The sequence below is a fragment of the Anomaloglossus baeobatrachus genome, chromosome 1 (genome assembly GCF_048569485.1).
Source record: "Anomaloglossus baeobatrachus isolate aAnoBae1 chromosome 1, aAnoBae1.hap1, whole genome shotgun sequence".
In the NCBI taxonomy this organism is placed as follows: Eukaryota; Metazoa; Chordata; class Amphibia; order Anura; family Aromobatidae; genus Anomaloglossus; species Anomaloglossus baeobatrachus.
Window position 1 is genome coordinate 792,932,807 of NC_134353.1, and position 23,259 is coordinate 792,956,065.

Genomic DNA, 23,259 nt, shown 5'->3' on the forward strand with positions numbered 1-23,259 from the left:
AAATCTGCATCTTCTGGCAATGCATTTTGATGCATTATTGGTGGGTTTTTTGGCCAGGAGATGCAGATTTGGTGCTGAAATTTTTGCATCCAAATACTCAATGTGCACACATGACGATGCATGGTAAATTCGCTGTCAGAGTCGGTCACTGGTATTTAACAGGTTAATAATCGTTGGTGGAGCAGAGCTTCACCCACGATTGTTAGTGGCATGTCCTGGCTGTAACACACAACAACGCTACTTTTGGAGTGAGCTCACCCTGTGAGTCTGCTCCATACTCCCACTTCCGGCTTGCACGGTACATGCATGGTGGATGTCATGAATGGGTTAAGATCCAGGGGATTTTTCATTTTTGTGATTAGTTTTTCCTTCCCTTATTCTAGAAGCATTTTTTTCATTTTTTCGTTGATATAGCCAGGGTTGTTTTTTGAGGGATTAATTGTACTTTTGAATGACACCAACCAAATTTTAGTATATGATGTAATGGCAAGTAACAAAGAAAGTCCAAGTGTAAGTGTAGATTTTTTTACTTTACAGCATTCATTTTACCATATATCCTACATAGAAATCTGATGCTTCAGGTCAGTATGATTACATAGACACCAAACTTGTACTGTATATTTTTTGTTTTATTTAAGTGATGGAAAACAAAATCCTGAAATTTGGAGAAAAAAAAACCTTGCTTGTGACACGACTTTCAAAGAGCCAAAAAATATTAATTGTTAACATGTTAACATGTGTGAGAGCTTGTTTTTTGTGGCAAAAGCCAATGTTTTTATTGCTATTATTTTGGGGTATTTACGATGGTTATTCCATTTTTTCTGTGATTGTGGCAGCCAAAAAAACTACAGTTCTCAGTCATTTTGTTCTCATTACACTGTTTACTGATCGGACTAAAAATATTATAGTTTGATAGGTCGGACTTTTAAGAACCCAGCGATACCAAATACATACCATATATTTTTTATTACATTTTTTCATTTGGTAATTGGGGGGTGATTTTAACTTACATATTTTTTTAGATTTTAAAACATTTTTTTTCAAATGTGTACTTTATTTTATACTCTAATAAGGGGAATTGAATCTGCAATGGTCCAATCGCTTGAAATCACAGTCTCCTGGGAACGCCAGCCAGGAGACGGCTTTCACAGGAATACGGTGATGACAGACAGAAGTCTTCTTCTAACCCTTGGCTGTCATTACAACACATCTGCTTCCCATGATCGCACTGCAGGCACACCGATGAGGGGTCAGAACGGTGCACACCCCTGCTGGCGAGCGTTAAATGCCACTGTCCGAGACAGACAGACAGAGGCATTCAACAGGTTACCAGATGTGGGGGGAGCGCTGCTCTACCTGTAGCTGTTAGCGGCAGATGAAGGCTGAATAATTCAGTCTTTAACTGCAAGGAAAGATGCGGGCTCAGCGTACAAGAACCCACATCAAAGGCGGAGAAACGACTTATGACGTACATAGTGTGTCATAAGTCATTAATCATGGAGAGATAATAAAGTGGTTTGGACAAATCTGGACTTTCCCATCATTGTATCCTTCAAGGGAAATTTTATCTGCAATAGAGAAGCCAAACTCCCACATGGTTAAGGTCAAGTGTTGCTCAATTTTTGAACAAACAATTATATCATTGATGCAGATTTTAACTAGAGAAGAGCAAACCTTTGAAGATTTGCTTTGCTGGCAGCAATCGAACCAAACCTTTAATGGTTCAAACGTGGCCCAAGCCCGATTCGAAATCACTGATTGGTAGTTTGAGTCTCCGCCCACATACAGCCAACCATGCGTAGATCATTTCTGGGGAGGGTGGGCAGGCTTTTTTTCTTTTTTTTTTTGTTGCAAACTACATCCAATTACGCTGTTTCCTAGTGTGAGCCATTCACACTGCAAGCGCCTCGCACAGGGTTGAGCACTGAGTGTACTTAAGCACAAGAGTGAAGTTCGCACATAAAGTATTAAAAACTCAGAATCCAAACTCTGTTTTTTCAAGTCGGTCTTCGATTCGAAAATCAAACCTCAGGTGTGCTCATCTCTAATGATAACTATGAAAAGGTTATTTAAGAATTTTAGAGAACAGTTTAAACCAGAAAAAAAATTAACTGTTTCTTTCACAACGCATAATAGTGACTAGTTTAAAGAGAGCCTGTCAGGTCCAATGTGCACCCAGAACCACGAGCAGTTCTGGGTGCATATTGCTAATCCATGCCTATGCGTCCCTGTAGACAGTAGCATAGATAAAAAGATCTTTAGAAAAAGTACTTCAAAAGATGTTTTACCGTATGCTAATGAGTGACGGGACTAGTCCCCTGGGCGTTAGATCCACTGGCTAGTCGGCTCTATTAGCATGTTAGTATGCCCCTATAGGTGTGCTATCATGCTAATGAATGCACAGCGACAGAGGATGATCTCACCTCACCTCTCCGCTGCCACTGCCGCCCGATGTTGGATTTCAGCTCAGTGCGCATGACCCTGGACTTTTGGTCATGCGCACTACTTCAGTTTCAAGCCAGGACGCGTACACCCGGCTTCATATTGTGCACGACCGAAACTCCGGGGTCATGCGCACTGAGCCGAAATCCAGTGTCGGGCGGCGATGGCATGGAGAGGAGAGTGAGATCATCCTCTAATGCTGCACATTCATTAGCATGGTACGAACATGCTAATGGGGGTGACTAGCCAAGGGAACTACCGCCCAGGGGACTAGTCCCCATGCTTATTAGCATAGGATGTAAGATCTATAGAAATACTTTTTCTAAAGATCTCTTTATCTATGCTAGTGTATACAGGGATGGCTAGGCAGGGATTAGCAATATGCACTTAGAACTGCTCGTGGTTCTGGGTGCATATTGGACCTGACAGGTTACCTTTAAACTTTTGATTGTTGTGGTACCAGATGTTAAGACTTGAACTGATCACAAAAAAGTAAAGACGTAGACATTCATCACCAATTAAAGGGCTGGAAACAGAGAATCTGTCTGAGATCGGCTTGTTCTAGCAATTGGTAGAGGTTTCAGTATCAAGACTCTCACCCATCAAAATGTGTGTCAAGTCGCTAAGACATGTTTTATAAAATGAGAATAACACATTAATGAAGAAAATGTGACCAATTGGAAAGATAACAATTTCAAAGCCTTGAAGTTCCCTGATTGACTTCCGATCACTTCCCGTCATTCTTTATTAACAGGAAAGCCACAGTCCCTTTTATCTTGAAGACTTTAAAACTATTTTTAGGTTTAAAAACCTCAAACCTATTAGTGAGATCAAGCAGTAAGAGGCATTCTAAAATAAAAGGTTTTCTAGATCATTTCACAAGTTATTAGCAATTAAACGAGAGTCTGAATGCGGTATAGGTCATATTCATAAAACGGGTGTTGAGTTATGTCCCGTGTGAGATCATCCCTGAGAAGGTCAAGTCTTTAGTGATTTTGGAAATGAGCAATATACATTTTGCTAAAAGAGATGTTCAGATCACCCATATTGAAGATCATTTGCCAAAGTCTAAGGGTGACAATTTGCAATTAATTGTTTGCTTTTTTTTCAACTGTGATTCAGTTACTTGTAACAGAAATCATCACATGGAATGTTTTTTCAAGATTCTTTTTTTATGCAGTAGAAAAGGTGAGCTGTAGTGTAAAGTATGGTGAACCTCCGCTTAGACAAGAAGTTGATATCAGTCCTCAACTCCCAAAAACAGGCAAAGCTAAAAAGAAGCTGTTATCGTTTATTGTTAAGCCCCAAATTCTAAGGAATGACATCTGTAGCCCTCTCAAGAGTAAAGGCCCCTTTACACACTGAGACTTTCTAGCGATCCCACCAGTGATCCCAACCTGGCCGGGATCGCTACAAAGTCTCTGGTGAGCTGTCAAACAGGCAAACCTGGCCAACGACGCAACAGCGATCCGGACCTGCAGAACGACCTAGCTGGTCATTGGGGACGTTGTAAAGCAGCTTTTTGAAAGGGAAGTCGCTAACGAAGTCGCTGTAAAGTCCCCTTTACACACTGAGACTTTCTAGCGATCATGCTGCACAGCGGGAAACAAAGGACCAAAGAATGGTCCTGAACGATTTGTAGCGATCAACAACTTCACAGCAGGGGCCAGGTCGCTGATGTGTTTCACACACTGCAATGTCGCTGGGGAGGTCGCTATTACGTCACAAAACCGGTGACGTTACAGCGATGTCGTTTGCGATGTTGCAGTGTGTAAAGCCACCTTAAGACAGAGGTAGCAAAAATACAGGGCTGGCGTGATCTGTGTACTACGGAAAATGGTCTCCTTTACAGGAGTCAGCAAGCTGTCAAAACATGACATTTCATTGGTCTCAACCATACAATGCACTTTATGGTAGAGAAGAACTTCTGATTCAGAAAAAATGATGTGGTCTTGTCTTCTACATTGGATCACACCTGGGACCAGAACTTTGGAGGCTGAACAGCAAGCTCCCGGGCAGATTACAAAGGCAGATGGGTATCGTAATAGGATGACACCATTGTAACAGAAATTTCTCACCTTCTGAATCACCTGAGAAAGGTATTATTGAAAAGTGGAGGTGACGTAAAATTACAGAATGGGGGTTAGTCATGTGTTGGGGTGCATAGTGCAAGAGTGCATAAAGTCACTGACTGATAACTGCAGAGTCTCATTCCTCCTCTGGCATTATCATCAGCACAAAATGGAGTTCATAAAGGGTTTGCCTCTACATTCAATGGCTCAGTCGGAGCTCATGTCCAATCAATCACAAAATGGGATTCAGGTGTATGCACCATTGGGGCCCATTACTACAGTGGTGTAGGCGGAGTCAGTGTACTCTGTTGTGTATCATTTATGGCTGTATATGCATAGTTGAGGCAGGCGGCAAGATGCAGTCGACTGAATCTTGATTGGCGCTTCCAATAGGTGCATAAAGCTGAAAATGATGCATACTGTGACTCTGTGAGTACGATTATATTCAAAGGCACCATGGGCGCATACGTATACAGTAAAGCACAGGAATATGGGGCATAGTATACAGTGAGGCACAGGAATATGGGGACAGAGTATATGGGGTATAGTATACAGTGAGGTACAGAAATATAGGGGCAGAGTATATGGGGCATAGTATACAGTGAGGCACAGGAATATGAGGGTAGAGTATATGGGCATAGTATACAGTGAGACACAGGAATATGGGGGCAGAGTAAATAGAGCGTACTATACAGTGAGGCACAGGAATATGGGGCATAGTATACAGTGAGGCTCAGGAATATGAGAGCAGAGTATATGGGGCATAGTATACAGTGAGGCACGGGAATATGAGGGCAGAATATATGGAGGTACTGTATACAGTGGAGCACTATGCAAGCTGTCCTTGGTGACACTTTAGACATATTAGGATCACTTTGCGGTCACCAACAAAATGGCTCCGCACTGTGATCCTAAACGTCATCCTCCCTTATTTTTTTTTTTTAAACACCCAGAACGGGAGGGGGGGCTGTGAAATCAAACACATGAGAGCAGATTCCACCCACTTTACTGCAGTTGTAATGTGATCTAGTTGTGCAGTAGTATTTCATCAGCTGCTCCCCCTAGTGTTTAAGAGTGGAATATCTAAAACTTTTAAAATATTTGTTTTTATATTTTTCTCAATTAACAACAAAGAATAATATTGAAACAAAACATTAAAACATTGATACTTTACATTTTTTCAGTTATTGAAATTTTTTATGACACATTCCCTTTAAATTTGTCAAGTTGCGCTACAAAAAGAGAATACAAAAAGAGAATACTTTGCCCATCAACACATAAAGAAAAGGAAGCCAGCCAAGCAGTCAATACTGCCCGTTGTCAATAAGAGGTGATGCCCGTGGTTATGATCTACTGCTATTTTATCTGACGTCTTTGTGGGTATTTTCTTATTTAGCATCAGGATCACTGCAGAGATCGATACAAAGAGATAAAATTGACTATTTCTGACACATACTTTATTTTCATGGAAATAAGCCCAGTAGGGGATAATGCAGAGAAATCCGGTATTCTATACGCACTATACATACCAGTAACTGATGAATCTAGAAACTGGAATCTGATAAATGTGCCTTTAAAACCATCACAGTATCAAAAATGGAAAGGTTTGAGCACACTTCAAAAGCTGTGCCAACAGTGTTCATTATTGAAAGCCTATCCGTGCTTTATAAACTCAATCCATATTCTAAAGACAAAGACTGTGACCTCCATCTGCATATTTAATATACCAAAACCAATTAGGACGCAACCGGGGAGCTGCTCGAGAGTACAAAAGATTAATTGCTGCAATTGATGGCGCTTGTATATATAGGCATTAATTGATTCACTCTTCACTGTACTTAGGTGATCATATTCTGCGGGTTCGGCACTACAGAGATCACGCTCTCCTATTCCATTTCCAGTGCCAGGAGTCCAACAAATATTCATATTTACTTCTACATTTCTAGTAAAGATGTAGAGAGACGTTTCCGACATAGAAGAACCGCAAAAATATGTATTCAGCTTTGGAAAATGAAGCAGGACATTTGCTAACCATTCATGTGCAAAGGCAGTCATTGAACTAACCAGCGTAGCTGATTAATAGGTAGTGGCGCGCATGGAAAGGATTAACGCCGGTAACTTATCAGTGTGCGTTTCATGTGCACTTCATTTATTATTCGGAAGTGAACAAAAAAAAACACATCAAAAGGAGAAAAAGAAGCTGAAGTGGCTTAAGCACTGCGAAGGAGAAAAAAAAAAAAAAGGTTTATGCAAAACATCAGCTGGAAAAAACAGAACGAAATACAAGGCTCGGAAAATAAATCCTGCTCTAAAGGAAATTGGAATTGTAAATTTGTAGGTGAAAATCCATTGTGTGAGGAAAGGGGGGAAAAATGTGGAAATCAGCGAGTGCGATCTCTCCGCCACGAGTAGAGAGATACGCTGAGAGATACATGATTAGCGGCGTGCCAGAACTGGAAATGTAGTGTGGACACAGGTTAGAGCCCATCAGGCGGGCGGCTAATTTGTGGGCTTCATCAAGCTCCAGCCTCGCAGTTCTGGAGGTAATAGTGACATTACGGAGCTGGCTGCTGGATTTTATGGCAAAGTAATGAAACTGGTCTTCCTATTTTATTTTTCTGCTCCATTAACAACATTAGCACATGGTCATTTGTACCAGTCAGGCTTGTAAAATATTAGCCAAGTAACAACCCTGAGCATGAAGCAATCATTTATGGGTGGAATACTGAAACAGGATAGGCGACAATAAAAAGATCATTGATTACGGAATATATTTTGGAAGTTCGGAACCAAGTTAAATAAGGAAATACGCAATGCAGGTACGGTGTGTAATGGCTGTCGGGGCTACTGGCACTTAACACTGTAAGGCCCCCTTCCCATGTCCGTGCAAAGAACAAATGTTTTGTACGGTACATGATGTAGGTGCGTATGTCTGTTCCTGTGCTATCCGTGTGACATCCGGAGAGCACATGGAGAGCATGAACTTGTATACTTACCTTTCTCCGGCGCTGCTGTCACACTTGCTTCCGGGTACTCGGTGCAGTGAATATTCATGATCATATTGAGCGGCCCGCAAGAGTGACAGCAGCGCCGGAGACAGGCAAGTATAAAAATACATTTATTTCTCAGTGACATCATGTGTTTTCTCCGGTACACTAATGTTACACAGATCACATCAGTGTGTGGTCTAAATGACATCTATGCTGCTGGCAGAAAACGGACATGTCGCCGTGTGTAGCACACGGACACGCATGTGAAGCCGGACACGCGTGTGCTCCACACGAACATAAGGTCAGTGTCAAAATATGGACGTGTGCGCAAGCCCATTGACATTAATGGGTCTACGTGTGTCCATGTCTCCGGTACATGTGAAAACGGACACCACACGTACCGGAGATATGTGTGAAAGAGGCCTAAGTCAGAGCAATATCTACAGATGAGATTCAGTCTATATTGTTCAGAGTTGCTGCTCAAGTTCATCGTCAAGAACATTAAAGGGAATCCCTCACCAGGTTTTTGCCACCTAATTCGAGAGCAGCATAACGTAGGGGCAGAGTTCCTGATTCCAGTGATGTGTCACTTACTCGGCTGCTTAGTGTAGTTTTGAAAAAAAACAAAACTATTTAATTAGCAGGAGATTTTCATTACATGACTACTTGGCATGCTGCCAGGCAGTCCAGCATATTCATAGGCTCTGTATAACTGCTAGATCTGAAGCAGAAAAAACATTGATTTTACCAAAATGACAGCAAACAGCTCAGTAAGTGACACATCACTGGAATCAGGGTCTCTGTCTTTACATTATGCTGCTCTGAGATAAGAGAGCAAAAACCTGGTGACAGATTCCCTTTAACGGTGCCCTTCTTTTGACTTGTCTGGTTTATTTAAAGGGTTGTCCCTAAATAAACAAGTTATCACCTATCCACAGGATAAGGAATAATATACTGAGTACTGGGACCTCCAAAGATCAAGATCATTGCTTTAGAAACCCAGAAAGAGGGTCTCCAGCCCTGACATGAATAGATCAGAGGTGTGCATGAGCAGCCTTCCCTCCAATCATTCTCCATGGAACCAGGCAAAAGCAGCACTCAGCACAGCAGTCCTATAGACAATAAATGAAGCTCCATTCAAAATGGGGTTGCATAGTTTCATTCCCAGGATTCCAGTGCTCTGTTCTTAGGTTCACGAGAATCCCAGCAGTCTGACACCCAGCAATCAACAATTTATCCTCTATCCGATGGATAACTTGTTTTACTAAGTGGAATAACTCTTTGTTAACCCTTACTTACCCTACCTGGGTCCAGTGCTGAGTTTGCACTGCTGCCCCGGTCTCCATTGATCTACTGAAGTGGTGACGTCATATCAACAGCTCTGCAGCCAATCTCTGAGCTCAGCAGCTAATTGGTAATTTTATTGACATGCATCTTACGTATGTCAGCACATTAAGGGGGGTTGTCTCAAGTTTATAAATGAAAAAAAAATGCAAATTACTTGTAAAAACAAATAACTTTGTAATTAGTCTCTTATTAAAAATCATCTCTGTTCCAAAGAACAGAGGAACTTTCAGTTTTATTTCACATACTTCTTGTTGTGGAGGCCTCCCTCAGTGTCTGACTGTCCAGGAGCAGGCGCCATGCTTTAGAGAACGCTGGTGCCTTTCTGAAGCTGTTTAGATTGATGAATTCGGACAGTTTCATATCTCTTGCACTTATTGCATGCTGCAGAGGCAAAGATAGTTAGGGTAGTAGACTGGGAGAGTGCTCAGTCAGGACCAGTGGTGAGATCAGGAAACTGGTCGTAACTATTATTTACTAGCTGTAGTACCCGGGCGTTGCCCGGATAGTAACTGTCCCTCTCACAGTCTGTCTGTCTCTTTCCCTGTCTGTCTGTGTGTCTGTCTGTGTCAATCTCTCTGTCTGTCTCTGTATCAGTCTCTCTCTTTGTGTTTCTGTCTCTTTCCCCGGTCTGTCTCTTTCCCTCTGTGTCTTTGTCTGTATCTGTCTCTTTCCCCGGTCTGCCTCTTTCCCCCGTCTGTTTCTCTCTGTCACTTTCCCTGTCTGTCTGTGTATGTCTCTTTCCCCATGTGTCTTTCTGTCTGTCTGGCTTTTTTTCCTATCTGTCTCTGTTTGTCTCTGTTTCTTTCCCTGTGAGCCTCTTTCTCTGTCTGTGCCTGTGTCTCTCAGTCTCTCTCTATCCGTCTCTCCACCGACATCATATTACCTCACACATAAGCTTCTTATACTATGATTGTCCTTTGTTCCTATAGCAACCAATCATAGCTCCTATTAATAGCCTGTAGCTTGCAGCTTCGTTCACTTTAATGAAGGCAGGTTTTTTGGAGAGTAACTGTAAAGTGCAGGGTTAAATTTTCTTGTCAAAACATAGTCTATGATGTTCCCTGAGTCACATGGGGTGTCTGTGCAAAATTTTGTGATTGTAAATGCGACGGTGCGGATTCCTTTAGCGGACACACACACACACACACACACACACACACACATATTCAGCTTTATATATCAGATTATGCTTTGCTTATATAGCGCCATTGATTCCACAGCACTTTTCAGACATCATCAATGTCCCCATTGGGGCTCACAATCTACATTCCCTATCAGTATGTCTTTGGAGAATGGGAGGAAACCCACACAAACATGAGGAGAACATACAAACTCCCTGCAGATTAACTATTCATCTTCAGGAGCAAACTACCCCCAACAACCGGTGGGCCAGTAGTGGTGCACTCCTGAAGATACATCCTTAGAACATCTCTTCAGCACATCGTGACATTCTGCTTTTGTGTTGCATGCATTTTTAAAAAACTGGTAGCAATTTTTTTTCAAATAACGATTTGTATTTTTTAAAAAAAAAAAATGTAGAAATCATGCAATTTTCACACTGGCAATTGAAACTATTTTAGACTCATACATCTGTGCTTTTAGGAAACATTTACAACAGTTTCCTTAACATCAGAGGCAGGATTACAATGACAGCTAACACCTCTGTACACAGCTGATAACACACAAGCCGTCAATGACAACAGGCGATGTTATAGCTCCTTCTCCTTACACAATAATTTTTGTACACGCTCATTAGATGTTTCAATACAAGGAGTAGGGTCCGAGTCAGTCTAATGCTGCTAATGTACAAGTGCATTTCTTGAAACAACAGGATGTTAAAGTCTAAAACAGCCCCAGTGGCCGGTATAAAAATTGCAAGATTTCAATTTCTATTTTTATTACAGACTAGCTGTAGTACCCGAGCGTTGCCCGGGATAGTACCTGTCTCTCTGTCTCTCTCCCAGTCTCTGTCTGTGTGTCGCTGTCTGTCTCTCTATCTTTCTTTTTCCTTGTCCGTCTGTGTCTACATCTCTGTCTGTTTCTATCTCTCGATCTTTCTTTGTATCAGTCTATCTCTATCTCTGTGTCTGTCTGTCTCTCTATCTCTGGGACTGTCTCTGTCTGTCAGTCTCTCTCTTTCACAATCTGTCTCTTTCACCGTCTGTCTCTATCTCTCTGTTTCTTTTCTTGTCTGTCTCTGTCTGTCTCTCTGTCTGTCTCCATCTCTCTGACTCTTTCCCTGTCTGTCTCTGTCTATCTCTATCCGCCTCTCCACCGACATCATATTACCTCACACATAAGCTTCTTATACCGTGTTTTTCCAAAAATAAGCCCTCCCCCGAAAATAAGCCCTAGTCGCGGATCAATAATGAAGTGTCCGTGCAGCTAAAAAAGTTACAGATACTACAGGACACTTCATTATACACAGCGGCACCCGGCAATTACACTCACCTGACACTGAGCGGCAGGACCTGCAGTGATCACACACCCGCACACATCAGCTCTCACACACACACACACACACAATCAGATCTCACACACACACACCAGATCTCACACACACACACACCAGATCTCACACACACACCAGATCTCACACACAAACATCGGATCGCACACACAATCAGATCGCACGCAAACATCAAATCACACACACACAAACATCGGATCGCACACATATTGGATCGCATACACACTCACCTCATCCAGCGACACCGATCCCTTCTCGCTGGGAGAATCCTGAGAGGCAGTGCAGTGGAGCGCAACGAACAGGACCTGAGGCCGGACATGTGACTTGCTCTCATTCCCTGCTGCCGTAAGTGCTGGATATGATGTGATGTGATGTGGGGGGTGTGTGTGTGTGTGTGTGTGTGTGTGTGTGTGTGTGGTGTGTGATCTGCTGTGTGTGTCTGCGATCGGCTGTGTTTTTCTGCGATCGGCTGTGTGTGTCTCCGTTCGGCTGTGTGTGCCTATGATCGGATGTGTGTGCCTGTGATCGGCTGTGTGTGCCTGCGATCGGCTGTGTGTGCCTGCGATCGGATGTGTGTATCTGTGATCGGCTGTGTGCCTGCGATCGGATGTGTGTATCTGTGATGGCTGTGTGTGCCTGTGATCTGCTGTGTGTGATCTGCTGTGTATATCTGCGATCTGCTGTGTATATCTGCGATCTGCTGCGTGTGTGTGTGTGTGTGTGTGTGATCTGCTGTGTGTGTGATCTGCTGTGTGTGTCAGCTAGCAGCAGGGTAGGATGGCGTGCAGCACCGACCGGAGATCACAGGAGGACCTTGGAACCACGCTGGTGAGTATGAGTCTCCTGGGAAGTGAGGGGGGGGGTCTGCTTTTTTGGGGGGTAAACTTACCCCCAACCGTGTTTCTCCAAGAATAAGACCTCCTCCAAAAATAAGCCCTAGTGCTTTTTTGGGGGGCAAAAAAAATATAAGACAGTGTCTTATTTTTGGAAAAAAACGGTACTAACAATGTCCTTTGTTCCTATAATGACCAATCACAGCTGCTATTAACACTAGAAGTCCCATAAATTTCGAGCTCCCCCCTGAAGTTCCGAAAGAGGGTCAAATGACATACAATAAACTGAATAGAACTAACTAAAAACTAAATGGCTACACTCAATGGAAAACAACAACCGCCTGTGGTGCGACAGTAATGGCCTTAATTACAGAACAAAAGACGGTGATTATAGGAAGTTAGCTAAAAGGACATTCGACCAGTCTCTGGGTTCCAAAAAGTTAGAAATGTTAAATGACCCCTCTCTGGGACTTCTAGTGTTAATAACCTGTAGTTCCAGGCTCCATTCACTTTTATGGAGGCAGGTTGTTTGGAGAGTAACTGTAAAGCGTGGGGTTACATTTTCCTGTCAAAACAGTCTACGACGTTCCCTGGGTCACATGAGGCGTCTGTGCAAAATTTTGTGATTGTAAATGCGACGGTGCGGATCCTTTAGCGGACATACACACATACACACACTCAGCTTTATATATTAGATTATATGAAAAAAAGCATTATTATTATTATTATTATTATTATTAATAATAATAATACTACAAGATTATGAAAAACTATAAACATAAAAACAATAACATGTTTTTTCTTTTTTCCAAGCTAAGTTTACAGCCACAATATTGTCTTTAATGCATGCACCAAAGGATCTGGGGGAGAGAAAACCACAGACCCCTTTCTTCTAGGCACTGCTTTTGGTTACCACCAATGTGGTCTTCTCTTTCACAGTACTGATTATGAATGAATCCTTAATTTCTTCCCTTTTTTGTCATTACAGCATCGGCAAACAGTAGCTAACTGTGGAAATGTATCAGCATGTCATTGGGGTAGTAACGGACTGGAACCTGCTGGTTATGTGCTAAATCTAAATATATTAGAGCTGGGGGAGCCATGTAAAGGCATTTTGCACTCCCCGGGAGCTACTAATCTACTTTTTCCTCTAATCTGCTGGCTGATATTTGTTCATAGCATCATTTCATAAAAGGTGTTAAAACCCCATTAAATGTGCACTCACTTGTTAGCAGCCTAAATCCAGACAGACAGCATTGCTTCACACCGCAGACTGTCAGAATAATATCGCTCACTGTATCGGTACACGAGTTGCTCCCCGGAGAGACATTTATTCAGCCTATTACTGAATGATGACATTTAGCCTCCAATACTCATTTTGTGCTTTGTTCTCAAAGGATGCAATAATTAACTGCTCTGATATTGTCCAATTTCTTCCATCCTCCGAGAAAACTCAATAAAATCGCACATCAGCAAACATCTCTGTGTATTTATAGCTGTGGCTGGCATATTTTATTGGTATTTTTGTCAAGAAAAGTTACCACGCATTGTACTTAATGTCAGAAGAACAAGAGCTAGCACAAAGCCAGGCAGCGCAATATTGTAACGGGCCAAAGACTAAAATGCTGATTACAGTAATGGAAATTATGAACAAAAGACTAATGCCCAAACATAAAACACGATAACTAATCACTACCAGCTAATGAACGTTTCTTTATATTAAAATCAGGAAATATTGCCTGGAAACAGCATAACCATGATTTATTTGTGAATTCTGCAGGATGTGGGATTACTACCATAATTTTTTCTGGGCCACATGTTTGCAAAGCTCCATAAATCAGTGTAAAGTCAAATACTTTAAGCCATAGTCGTTATTTTATCAGCTTGCAGTTGAAAAGCATTCATTTTAATAGAAATGTGTCTGAAAAGCTCAGCTGCTATATATGTATGTGCATATATGCTATATATATATATATTAAAACCTTGTGTGAGAAAGTTGGGTGGATAAGGGTGCTGGGTCTTGGAGGGGTGTAACCTCTCCCCTCCATATGTTCTACAAAAACAAATAAAATATGGGCCCTCACACCTTTACTATCACAAAAAGAGGTATGCACTGTATTTTTCGGACTATAAGATTTACTTATTTCCCCCAAATTTCGGAGCAAAGTGGAGGGTGTGTCTTACAGTCCATATGTGTATGGCTCACTCAATGGGGGGTGGCGTTTGAGCATGTTACAGGAGGCAGGAGTAGAGATGGTCACTGCAGAAAGCCAGCGGATGAGGTGAACATGTGTGTCCATTGTTAAAGAAAATGAATATTCACTGCTCCCCAAGCTCATAGTGAATTTTCATTTTTAATTAGTCGACAGCGGATGTCAGCATAGGAGTGGGGAAGTATGGCAGGGACGTCATGCGCTGCCCATCGATTACACGCTGAAGTCAGTTGCCATGCACCAGGGAAGCGGAGGGAAGGCGAGTAAAAATGTTTATTTTTTTTGTGTGGAATAACAGGAGACATATCTGGATGGTCCAATGATGAAGGACATGAATGCCAGGGTGGACAGGACATATATACCAGGATGGGGAATATATATACCAGGATGAGTGACATACAGTCAGGGCCAGAAATATTTGTACAGTGACACAAGTTTTGTTATTTTAGCTGTTTACAAAAACATGTTCAGAAATACAATTATATATATAATATGGGCTGAAAGTGCACACTCCCAGCTGCAATATGAGAGTTTTCACATCCAAATCGGAGAAAGGGTTTAGGAATCATAGCTCTGTAATGCATAGCCTCCTGTTTTTCAAGGGACCAAAAGTAATTGGACAAGGGAATCTAAGGGCTGCAATTAACTCTGAAGGCGTCTCCCTCGTTAACCTGTAATCAATGAAGTAGTTAAAAGGTCTGGGGTTGATTACAGGTGTGTGGTTTTGCATTTGGAAGCTGTTGCTGTGACCAGACAACATGCGGTCTAAGGAACTCTCAATTGAGGTGAAGCAGAACATCCTGAGGCTGAAAAAAAAGAAAAAATCCATCAGAGAGATAGCAGACATGCTTGGAGTAGCAAAATCAACAGTCGGGTACATTCTCAGAAAAAAGGAATTGACTGGTGAGCTTAGGAACTCAAAAAGGCCTGGGCGTCCACGGATGACAACAGTGGTGGATGATCGCCGCATACTTTCTTTGGTGAAGAAGAACCCGTTCACAACATCAATTGAAGTCCAGAACACTCTCAGTGAAGTAGGTGTATCTGTCTCTAAGTCAACAGTAAAGAGAAGACTCCATGAAAGTAAATACAAAGGGTTCACATCTAGATGCAAACCATTCATCAATTCCAAAAATAGACAGGCCAGAGTTAAATTTGCTGAAAAACACCTCATGAAGCCAGCTCAGTTCTGGAAAAGTATTCTATGGACAGATGAGACAAAGATCAACCTGTACCAGAATGATGGGAAGAAAAAAGTTTGGAGAAGAAAGGGAACGGCACATGATCCAAGGCACACCACATCCTCTGTAAAACATGGTGTAGGCAACGTGATGGCATGGGCATGCATGGCTTTCAATGGCACTGAGTCACTTGTGTTTATTGATGACATAACAGCAGACCAGAGTAGCCGGATGAATTCTGAAGTGTACCGGGATATACTTTCAGCCCAGATTCAGCCAAATGCCGCAAAGTTGATCGGACGGCGCTTCATAGTACAGATGGACAATGACCCCAAGCATACAGCCAAAGCTACCCAGGAGTTCATGAGTGCAAAAAAGTGGAACATTCTGCAATGGCCAAGTCAATCACCAGATCTTAACCCAATTGAGCATGCATTTCACTTGCTCAAATCCAGACTTAAGACGGAAAGACCCACAAACAAGCAAGACCTGAAGGCTGCGGCTGTAAAGGCCTGGCAAAGCATTAAGAAGGAGGAAACCCAGCGTTTGGTGATGTCCATGGGTTCCAGACTTAAGGCAGTGATTGCCTCCAAAAGGATTCGCAACAAAATATTGAAAATAAAAATATTTTGTTTGGGTTTGGTTTATTTGTCCAATTACTTTTGACCTCCTAAAATGTGGAGTGTTTGTAAAGAAATGTGTACAATTCCTACAATTTCTATCAGATATTTTTGTTCAAACCTTCAAATTAAACGTTACAATCTGCACTTGAATTCTGTTGTAGAGGTTTCATTTCAAATCCAATGTGGTGGCATGCAGAGCCCAACTCGAGAAAATTGTGTCACTGTCCAAATATTTCTGGACCTAACTGTATATACAAGGATGGGAATCATATATACCAGGATGGGGACCATATATACCAGAATAGGCCCATAATGGGGGACATATATACCGAGGGGGGGACAAATATACCAGAACGGGCTACACAATTACTTGCATGGGCCACATATATACCTGCTTTAAGTCTTGTAAGTTCAGAGGTAAAACCTTATTGATTTTGAATTAATTTTAAATACATTCCAAAAATACAGTGCCAGATTGGAATAAAGTATTGAAAAACTTGGATGCAAAATCACCCCCTTGAACTATTTGTTCTTAATATTCCACACACCATTCCCGAAAATTATTCTCCAGTGTTGCAGGCTACATTATCCTTCTGAAAGAGGCCACTTCCATACAGAAATACCACAGTTCTGAAGGCCTGCAACAACCTGTGTCAAAGTAATATCAACATGTTTGGACCAAAGCTTTTCCATCAGAACAAAATTTTATGATTCATCACACCAGGGCCCTTTTCTTCCACTGCACCTGGTCCAAGTTCTAATACTCAGATGTCCACTCTTGGTGCCAGCAGCAGTCAGCATGGTTACTCTTACCAGACTGTGGCTATGCAGTATAGTAGACAACAAGCTGTGATGCACTGGGTGTACTTACTTTTTTAACTCACAAACGTTCTTTTTGGAGATTTTCCAAAAGAGTGAAAGTGGGACAGCAATTTTATAATGTTGCCTGCATTTTCTCTAACACTTGAAGGATGTCTCATCAGATCAGCACCAATTTGGACGCAGGTGGGATATCCTAGCGCCATGTCATTATTGTTTTTAGTGTGAGACCATCTTTTAATTAATGGCAAAATAAAATTTTCAAATCTCAGTAGAATGTAGTAGTGACTTTTCCCCAAGTGTAAATGACATGTTATGTGTTTATATTTTATGACACAATTCTATTTCACCATTATGACCCGATTCCTAGTTGACTGAAGCACATTAGTTATTCTCACTGTGCATCCAGGAGGAATCGTGTTACTCTTATTTCCCATTACCTGATCAATTTTCATGTCTTGCTGACTATATGCAATGCAATAAAAATCAATAGTCACACAAAAAGAGCGCTGTCCTCCTAATTTGATATCAAGTAAAATATGGAGGACGAGCAAATACATTTTCAAACGTGCATAGGTTAATTCTGGGTCCTAGTCTACAAAAAAAGATTTTTCTATCACAGATGTGAATCGGGAAAATTACCCAAATGAATTGGACTCTGGATTCCTATTACCTTACAATTTCTATGTGCCAAGGAGAAAAGAACTGAATGAATTTCTGCTAAAATGATGGTTCGGCAAAATCATTTCTCATTAATAGACCATGTACCTACTTATCATGTCCCCAAAGTTCTGACGTTCTGACATACCAACCAGTTATGTCATCACATTTCATGGAGCTTTCTTATATATATATATATATATATATATATATATATATATATATATATATATATATATATACACATACACATACATACACTATGAAAATGAAAAATGATAAGCTGTACAATTTGGCATGTCAATATCTCATGATTTTACAATAGAGTGATTAGAGTTGACTTCTGGAGCGGTGTCAAGCACCTGCTTGTCCATCACTTGAGCAGGACCAATTTATTAATGGCAGGCGATGATCATGAAAGCATGGGAAATAGATACAGAAAATTCCAAAAATCACATATGTTGTTTGTTAAAAAAAAAAACTACTGGCTGGAAACCGGAGTATCTTAGGAGCTTATAGAAATGAAAAGCTGTCTTCTAAGGGGGTTGTCTTCTCCCATGGTCAATATGAATCATATATGGTGGAAATTAAAATCTGTCCCATGAAATCTGTTCTGGGTAAATTGGGTAGTGGTCTAAAAAAAAAAAAAAAAAAAAAATGGTCTGTTGAAGAGGTTTCACTGACCAACCATCTCTGTTGTAGAGTGGCCTCCCAACTAGAACACAAATCTCTCTCGTTAGTGGGATAAGAGTTCACTAGAGGTGGGCAGGAGTTACACATGCGTGTGTAGTGTTCTGAATGTGGAGCACAATGCTCGGGCCGGCCGCAGGTCTCCTGACTAGAACTTGAGAGGGTTATATTTGCTTACGAAGGTGCCAAGATCTTGACAGACCATGACACACGGATGTGAGAATGTAGCATAACTCTGCTGTCCCAATTAAGTTCACATGCTTGCTAGGCCAAGATGAACATGTGTGCATGGAGGAATTGGGAGGAAACAGCTGTTGGCTCAATTCAGTATAACTCTTTGACCACTAAAGGTGTATGGGAATGACAAAGCAGGTGGCTTGCAGGCTATCTCGGACAATGCTGCCAATCATCGATCATCACTTTGATAAACAGAGCTGTGCAGATCTCCGTCGGAATTGAATGAAGGTTGACCAATATCTGTTCCACTGCTTTCCAAATGTGCTATAGGACTAGCAAATATTCATGCGCTATACTGTAAATATTCATTCAGTAGTCTCACAGAAAACAAATAAAGTGGAGGAGCGCCTGCTCAATCTCCATACTATTCAGCTTCAGGACCGTTGGGTTCAAACATCATACTCACCTACCGGCACCAACCTAAATCCAGCACAGGCTGCCTCATGGTCTATGCAAAGACAGGAAGCAGGAATGTCACCAATTCCACCAGTCACCTGGCTGTGATTGGCTGTAGCGGTCAGATGACTTGAGCAGTGCATTATTGGCTGTTTTATGATGATTTGATGCTCAAAGTCACCTGATCGCTTCTCAGCTCTGCACAGATCACAGTGCAGCCTTTGCTGGATCCAGGTGGGCATTGGTATAGAAGACGGATTCGGTTATCGTTTAAAAATCCCATTCCCTGGGCAAAGTGCTATTTTGCCAGAAAACACCATAGGTGGTTTACTCCAATGCATTAAGAGTAGCTGATTCAAAACTATATCTGGAAAAAAAAATAAAATCATCTTTTTTAGTTCCTGTGAGAACTTGAACCTGTGATCGTTTCATCTATTACACTGAATATTATGGTATTGCATTAAATAGAGAAAATGAGACTCCAGCCTGTTGCTGGGCTTCACAGATATACCAACCTAGCAGAAATGGCAACATATTGGTCATCTGTAATCACTCTGCTTGGAAGGTAATGGGATATGGAATATTGCACCCCTGAAATTCCACTGTGAGAGACTGACAAAGGCATCTAAGTGGTTAACAGCAGTAGGGGTTATAGGCATATGTCAACTGGGTAAAACAGCCGGCATCTACCGAGTATTGAGCAGGCTTAGCTCCTATATGCTTCTTTACATGCTTCAATTAATTGTGCGATCGCACCCGCCCCCATCGTTTGTGCGTCACGGGAAATTTCTTGCCCGTGTCGCACAATGCTGTAACCCCCCCGTCACACACACTTACCTTCCAAACGACCTCACTGTGGGCGGCGAACATCCACTTCCTGAAAGGGGAGGGACGTTCGGCATCACACAGCGGCCGGCCAATAGAAGCGAAGGGGCGGAGATAAGTGGGACGTAAAACATCCCGCCCACCTCATTCCTTCCGCATTGCCGGCGGCCGCAGGTAAGCCGGGGTGTCACACGGAGCGATGTGTGCTGTCCCGGGTACGATGAACAACAGGATGTGCGATTTTTAGAAAATGAGCAACGTGTCAGCGATGAACGAGAAGGTGAGTATTTCTGCTCGTTCATAGCTGTCACACGCTACGATATCACTAACGATGCCGGATGTGCGTCACTTACGATGTGACCCCGCCGACACATCGTTAGATATATCATAGCGTGTAAAGCCCGCTTAAGCCTTTCAGGTCTATGGGGGTACAACAAAAATGGAAGAAGAACCAAAGATGTGCAGTTTCCATCAGTTTTTTTTTTTTAGCTAATCCATTCTGAAATATCAAATCAAAAAAAGTTCAGACAGTTTAATGTCTTCAGTTTTTAGAAAGAGCAAGGAAAATGGATGAAAAACAAATAACACGTGGGAGAAAGAAGGTTTCTGATGAATGTACAAATGGAAATGTCAATGTCTGCGAAGGTCTCATTCAGACATCAATACATATGCAATAAAAGGCCCCAGTGTCATCAGCGTTTTTGATCAGAATTGATCAGTTTGGTCAGATTTTAAAATCAGCGGTTGGTCAAGGATTTTCATGTATAAAATTTAAAAAATTAATTAATTAAATTATAAATCTTCTCCTATCCATCACAATATTAATCACGGACAACACACAGATTGTACACAATGCCTTCTGTGTGCAGTCTGCGATTTTCCACAGATCCTTAGACTTTTATGGGAAATTTTGACATGAACATAAAAACTCATAAATTACAGTAAAAATATATGTTGTTTTTTTCAAAAGTGAATTTTCACTAATAGGGAATCTGTCTCCAGGTTTCTGCTACCTAATCTAAGAGCAGCTAGTGTAGGAAAAGAGGCCCTGATTCCAATGATTTATCACTTTATTTACTGGGCTAAGCAGTAGGTGCAGCAGAAATCAGAAAGCTATCCACACCCGCACCAAAGCTCTCTATACATTGTCTATTAACAGTGATCTGCTTATCAACGGAGGGGACATGGTCTGTCTAGCAGGTGCGTGAGTGTAGTCCCAGCAATGATAGTCTCCTGGTCATAAAAGAATCATTGTACATAAATAACAGAACACAGCCTAATAAGTGACACATTTCTGAAATCAGTGTCTCAGACCCTATCTTCTGCAGTCTTCAGATTACACAGCAAAAACCTGCTGACAAATGATCTACTAGAGATATAGGTACAGCCACTGATACATCTAGCTCACAAACCATTGCCTAGAGTGATAAAAGTGAATCAACTTCCCCACAGACAGCAGAACTGGGATTCTGTCTGCAGTTAAATCAGTCTGGTCAATCACCGACAGAAATCTTAATATCTTCACAATGGGGAGGAATTGCATAACAAAGTATGTTAGAAAATTGTGGTACTTTTCTTTGTTCACATAAAACTTGAAAACCCCTTTATTTTATCGTGGAGCTCCAGTCATTATAAAACTAGTACCACTAAAAACAGACATTTTTCTGGATGAAAACAAAGAAAGTGAAGAAACTTCTCTGCTGTTGAAAAATAGTGACTCCTAGTATATTAGCACACTAAGGGCTTGTGCGCACGTTGCGTAATTACATGCATTTACGCTGCGTATTGCACTGCAGCGTAAATGCATGCGTCCTGCATTCCCTGCACAATCTATGTAGATTGTGCATGATACGTGCGCACAATGCTTTTTTGAACGCAGCGATTTAGATGCCAAACGTTTGACCCAAATCCGTGAATACAAAAAAAGCAGCATGTCAATTACCGTAATTCGTGCGCTTTGGATGCTGCTCCCACTGTCTATGGTGGTGGCAGCATCCCGAGCGCATGAATTCGGCATTTATTCTGCTGAAACACTGCATTCATTATGCAGTGTTTCTGCAGAGATTTGAAGCGCACATGTGCTGTCAAATCGCTGCAGAAATTTCAGCAGGTACGTGCGAACAAGGCCTAAATCTAATTTATACCAAGTACCACAAATTTCAAGAGGCCTACCAAATATTGCCTCAAAATGCTTACTGGGACCACCAAATCGCCATTTCTGCACACACTGACCCCTTGCTATCTAGAAAATGTATGTCCCAATTAAGCTGACTTGTCACTTGGGCCCGACATTGAAAGCCTGTTTGCCAAGTTAGGCTATGTTCACACAGTGCGTATTTGCTGTGTTTGTTTTTTTTGCAGCAAAACCTGACTTCTTGGCAGTAAAAAAAAAGCTGCGCTTTTTGCTGTGTTTTTTTTTCTGCGTTTTTTGTGTGTCACTTGTGTACATTACATGATTGAATAAAAATAGCTTCATTCACCAAAAAAGCTGCAAAAAAACACAGCATTTTTTCACTCTTAAGGGGGCTTTACACACACCGACATCAACGAAATGTCGTTGGGGGTCACGGAATTCGTGACGCACATCCGGCCTCTTTAGCGACGTCATTGTGTGTGAAACGTACGAATGACCGCTAACGATCAAAATTACTCACCTAATCGTTGATACGTCGTTCTAATCCCAAATATCGTTGCTGTTGCAGGACGCAGGTTGTTCGTCGTTCCTGAGGCAGCACACATCGCTATGTGTGACACCGCAGGAACGAGGAACAAAACCTTACCTGTGTCCTCCGGCAACGAGGTGGGCGTCACTTTCTTTCGGCTGCTCTCCGCCCCTCCGCTTCTATTGGATGACTGCCGTGTGACGTCGCTGTGACGCCACACGAACCGCCTCCTTAGAGAGGAGGCGGTATGCCGGCCACAGCGACGTTGCTAGGCAGGTAAGTACGTGTGACGTGTCCTAGCGATGTTGTGCGCCACGGGCAGCGATTTGCCCGTGATGCACAACCGACACTAGCGATGTCGCTGTGTGTAAAGTGGCCTTTAGTGCTTTTAATGGTGGAAAAACTGTGTGTTAGGATAATTTGCGCTTAGTATCTCTTCCAACACTTTTAACAAGAAAAAAAAACTGTTGTGTGTGTGTTTGAAATTCAATATATTTTGCTGGTACTGTAAAAAGCAGCTTTTTATTAGCATGTATTTTCATAAAACTAATGAAGAAAAAAAATGCAAAAAAAAGAACAGCAGCAAAAACGCATTGTGTGAACATGGCCTTAAACAGTAATTTCAATTTAGCAAGCACACAAGTGTTATTAAAGACATATATAGTTTACTCTTTAGATTCCTGCAGATACATTAAGCATTCAGAGCTCTCCTGAGCTTTTTGCTTGGATAGAAGTTACACCCTTATCGTGCCAGTACTGACACTCGGAAGAAGGCTTAATGCCAACAGCACTTAAGAA

The 23,259-nt window shown here is 41.8% G+C and overlaps 2 protein-coding genes across 2 annotated transcripts in view; one reads left to right on the plus strand and one right to left on the minus strand.

Moving 5' to 3' along the window:
- The window catches only part of COMMD10 (COMM domain containing 10), a 430,106-nt gene that overhangs the window by 135,025 nt on the left and 271,822 nt on the right, over positions 1-23,259 (minus strand). The window lies entirely within an intron of this gene.
- The window catches only part of LOC142303475 (uncharacterized), a 198,715-nt gene that overhangs the window by 47,256 nt on the left and 128,200 nt on the right, over positions 1-23,259 (plus strand). Inside the window, exon 2 of the mRNA XM_075344854.1 lies at positions 13,143-13,257. Coding sequence (XP_075200969.1) covers positions 13,143-13,257 — 115 coding nt within the window. The remainder of the gene's footprint in view (positions 1-13,142; positions 13,258-23,259) is intronic.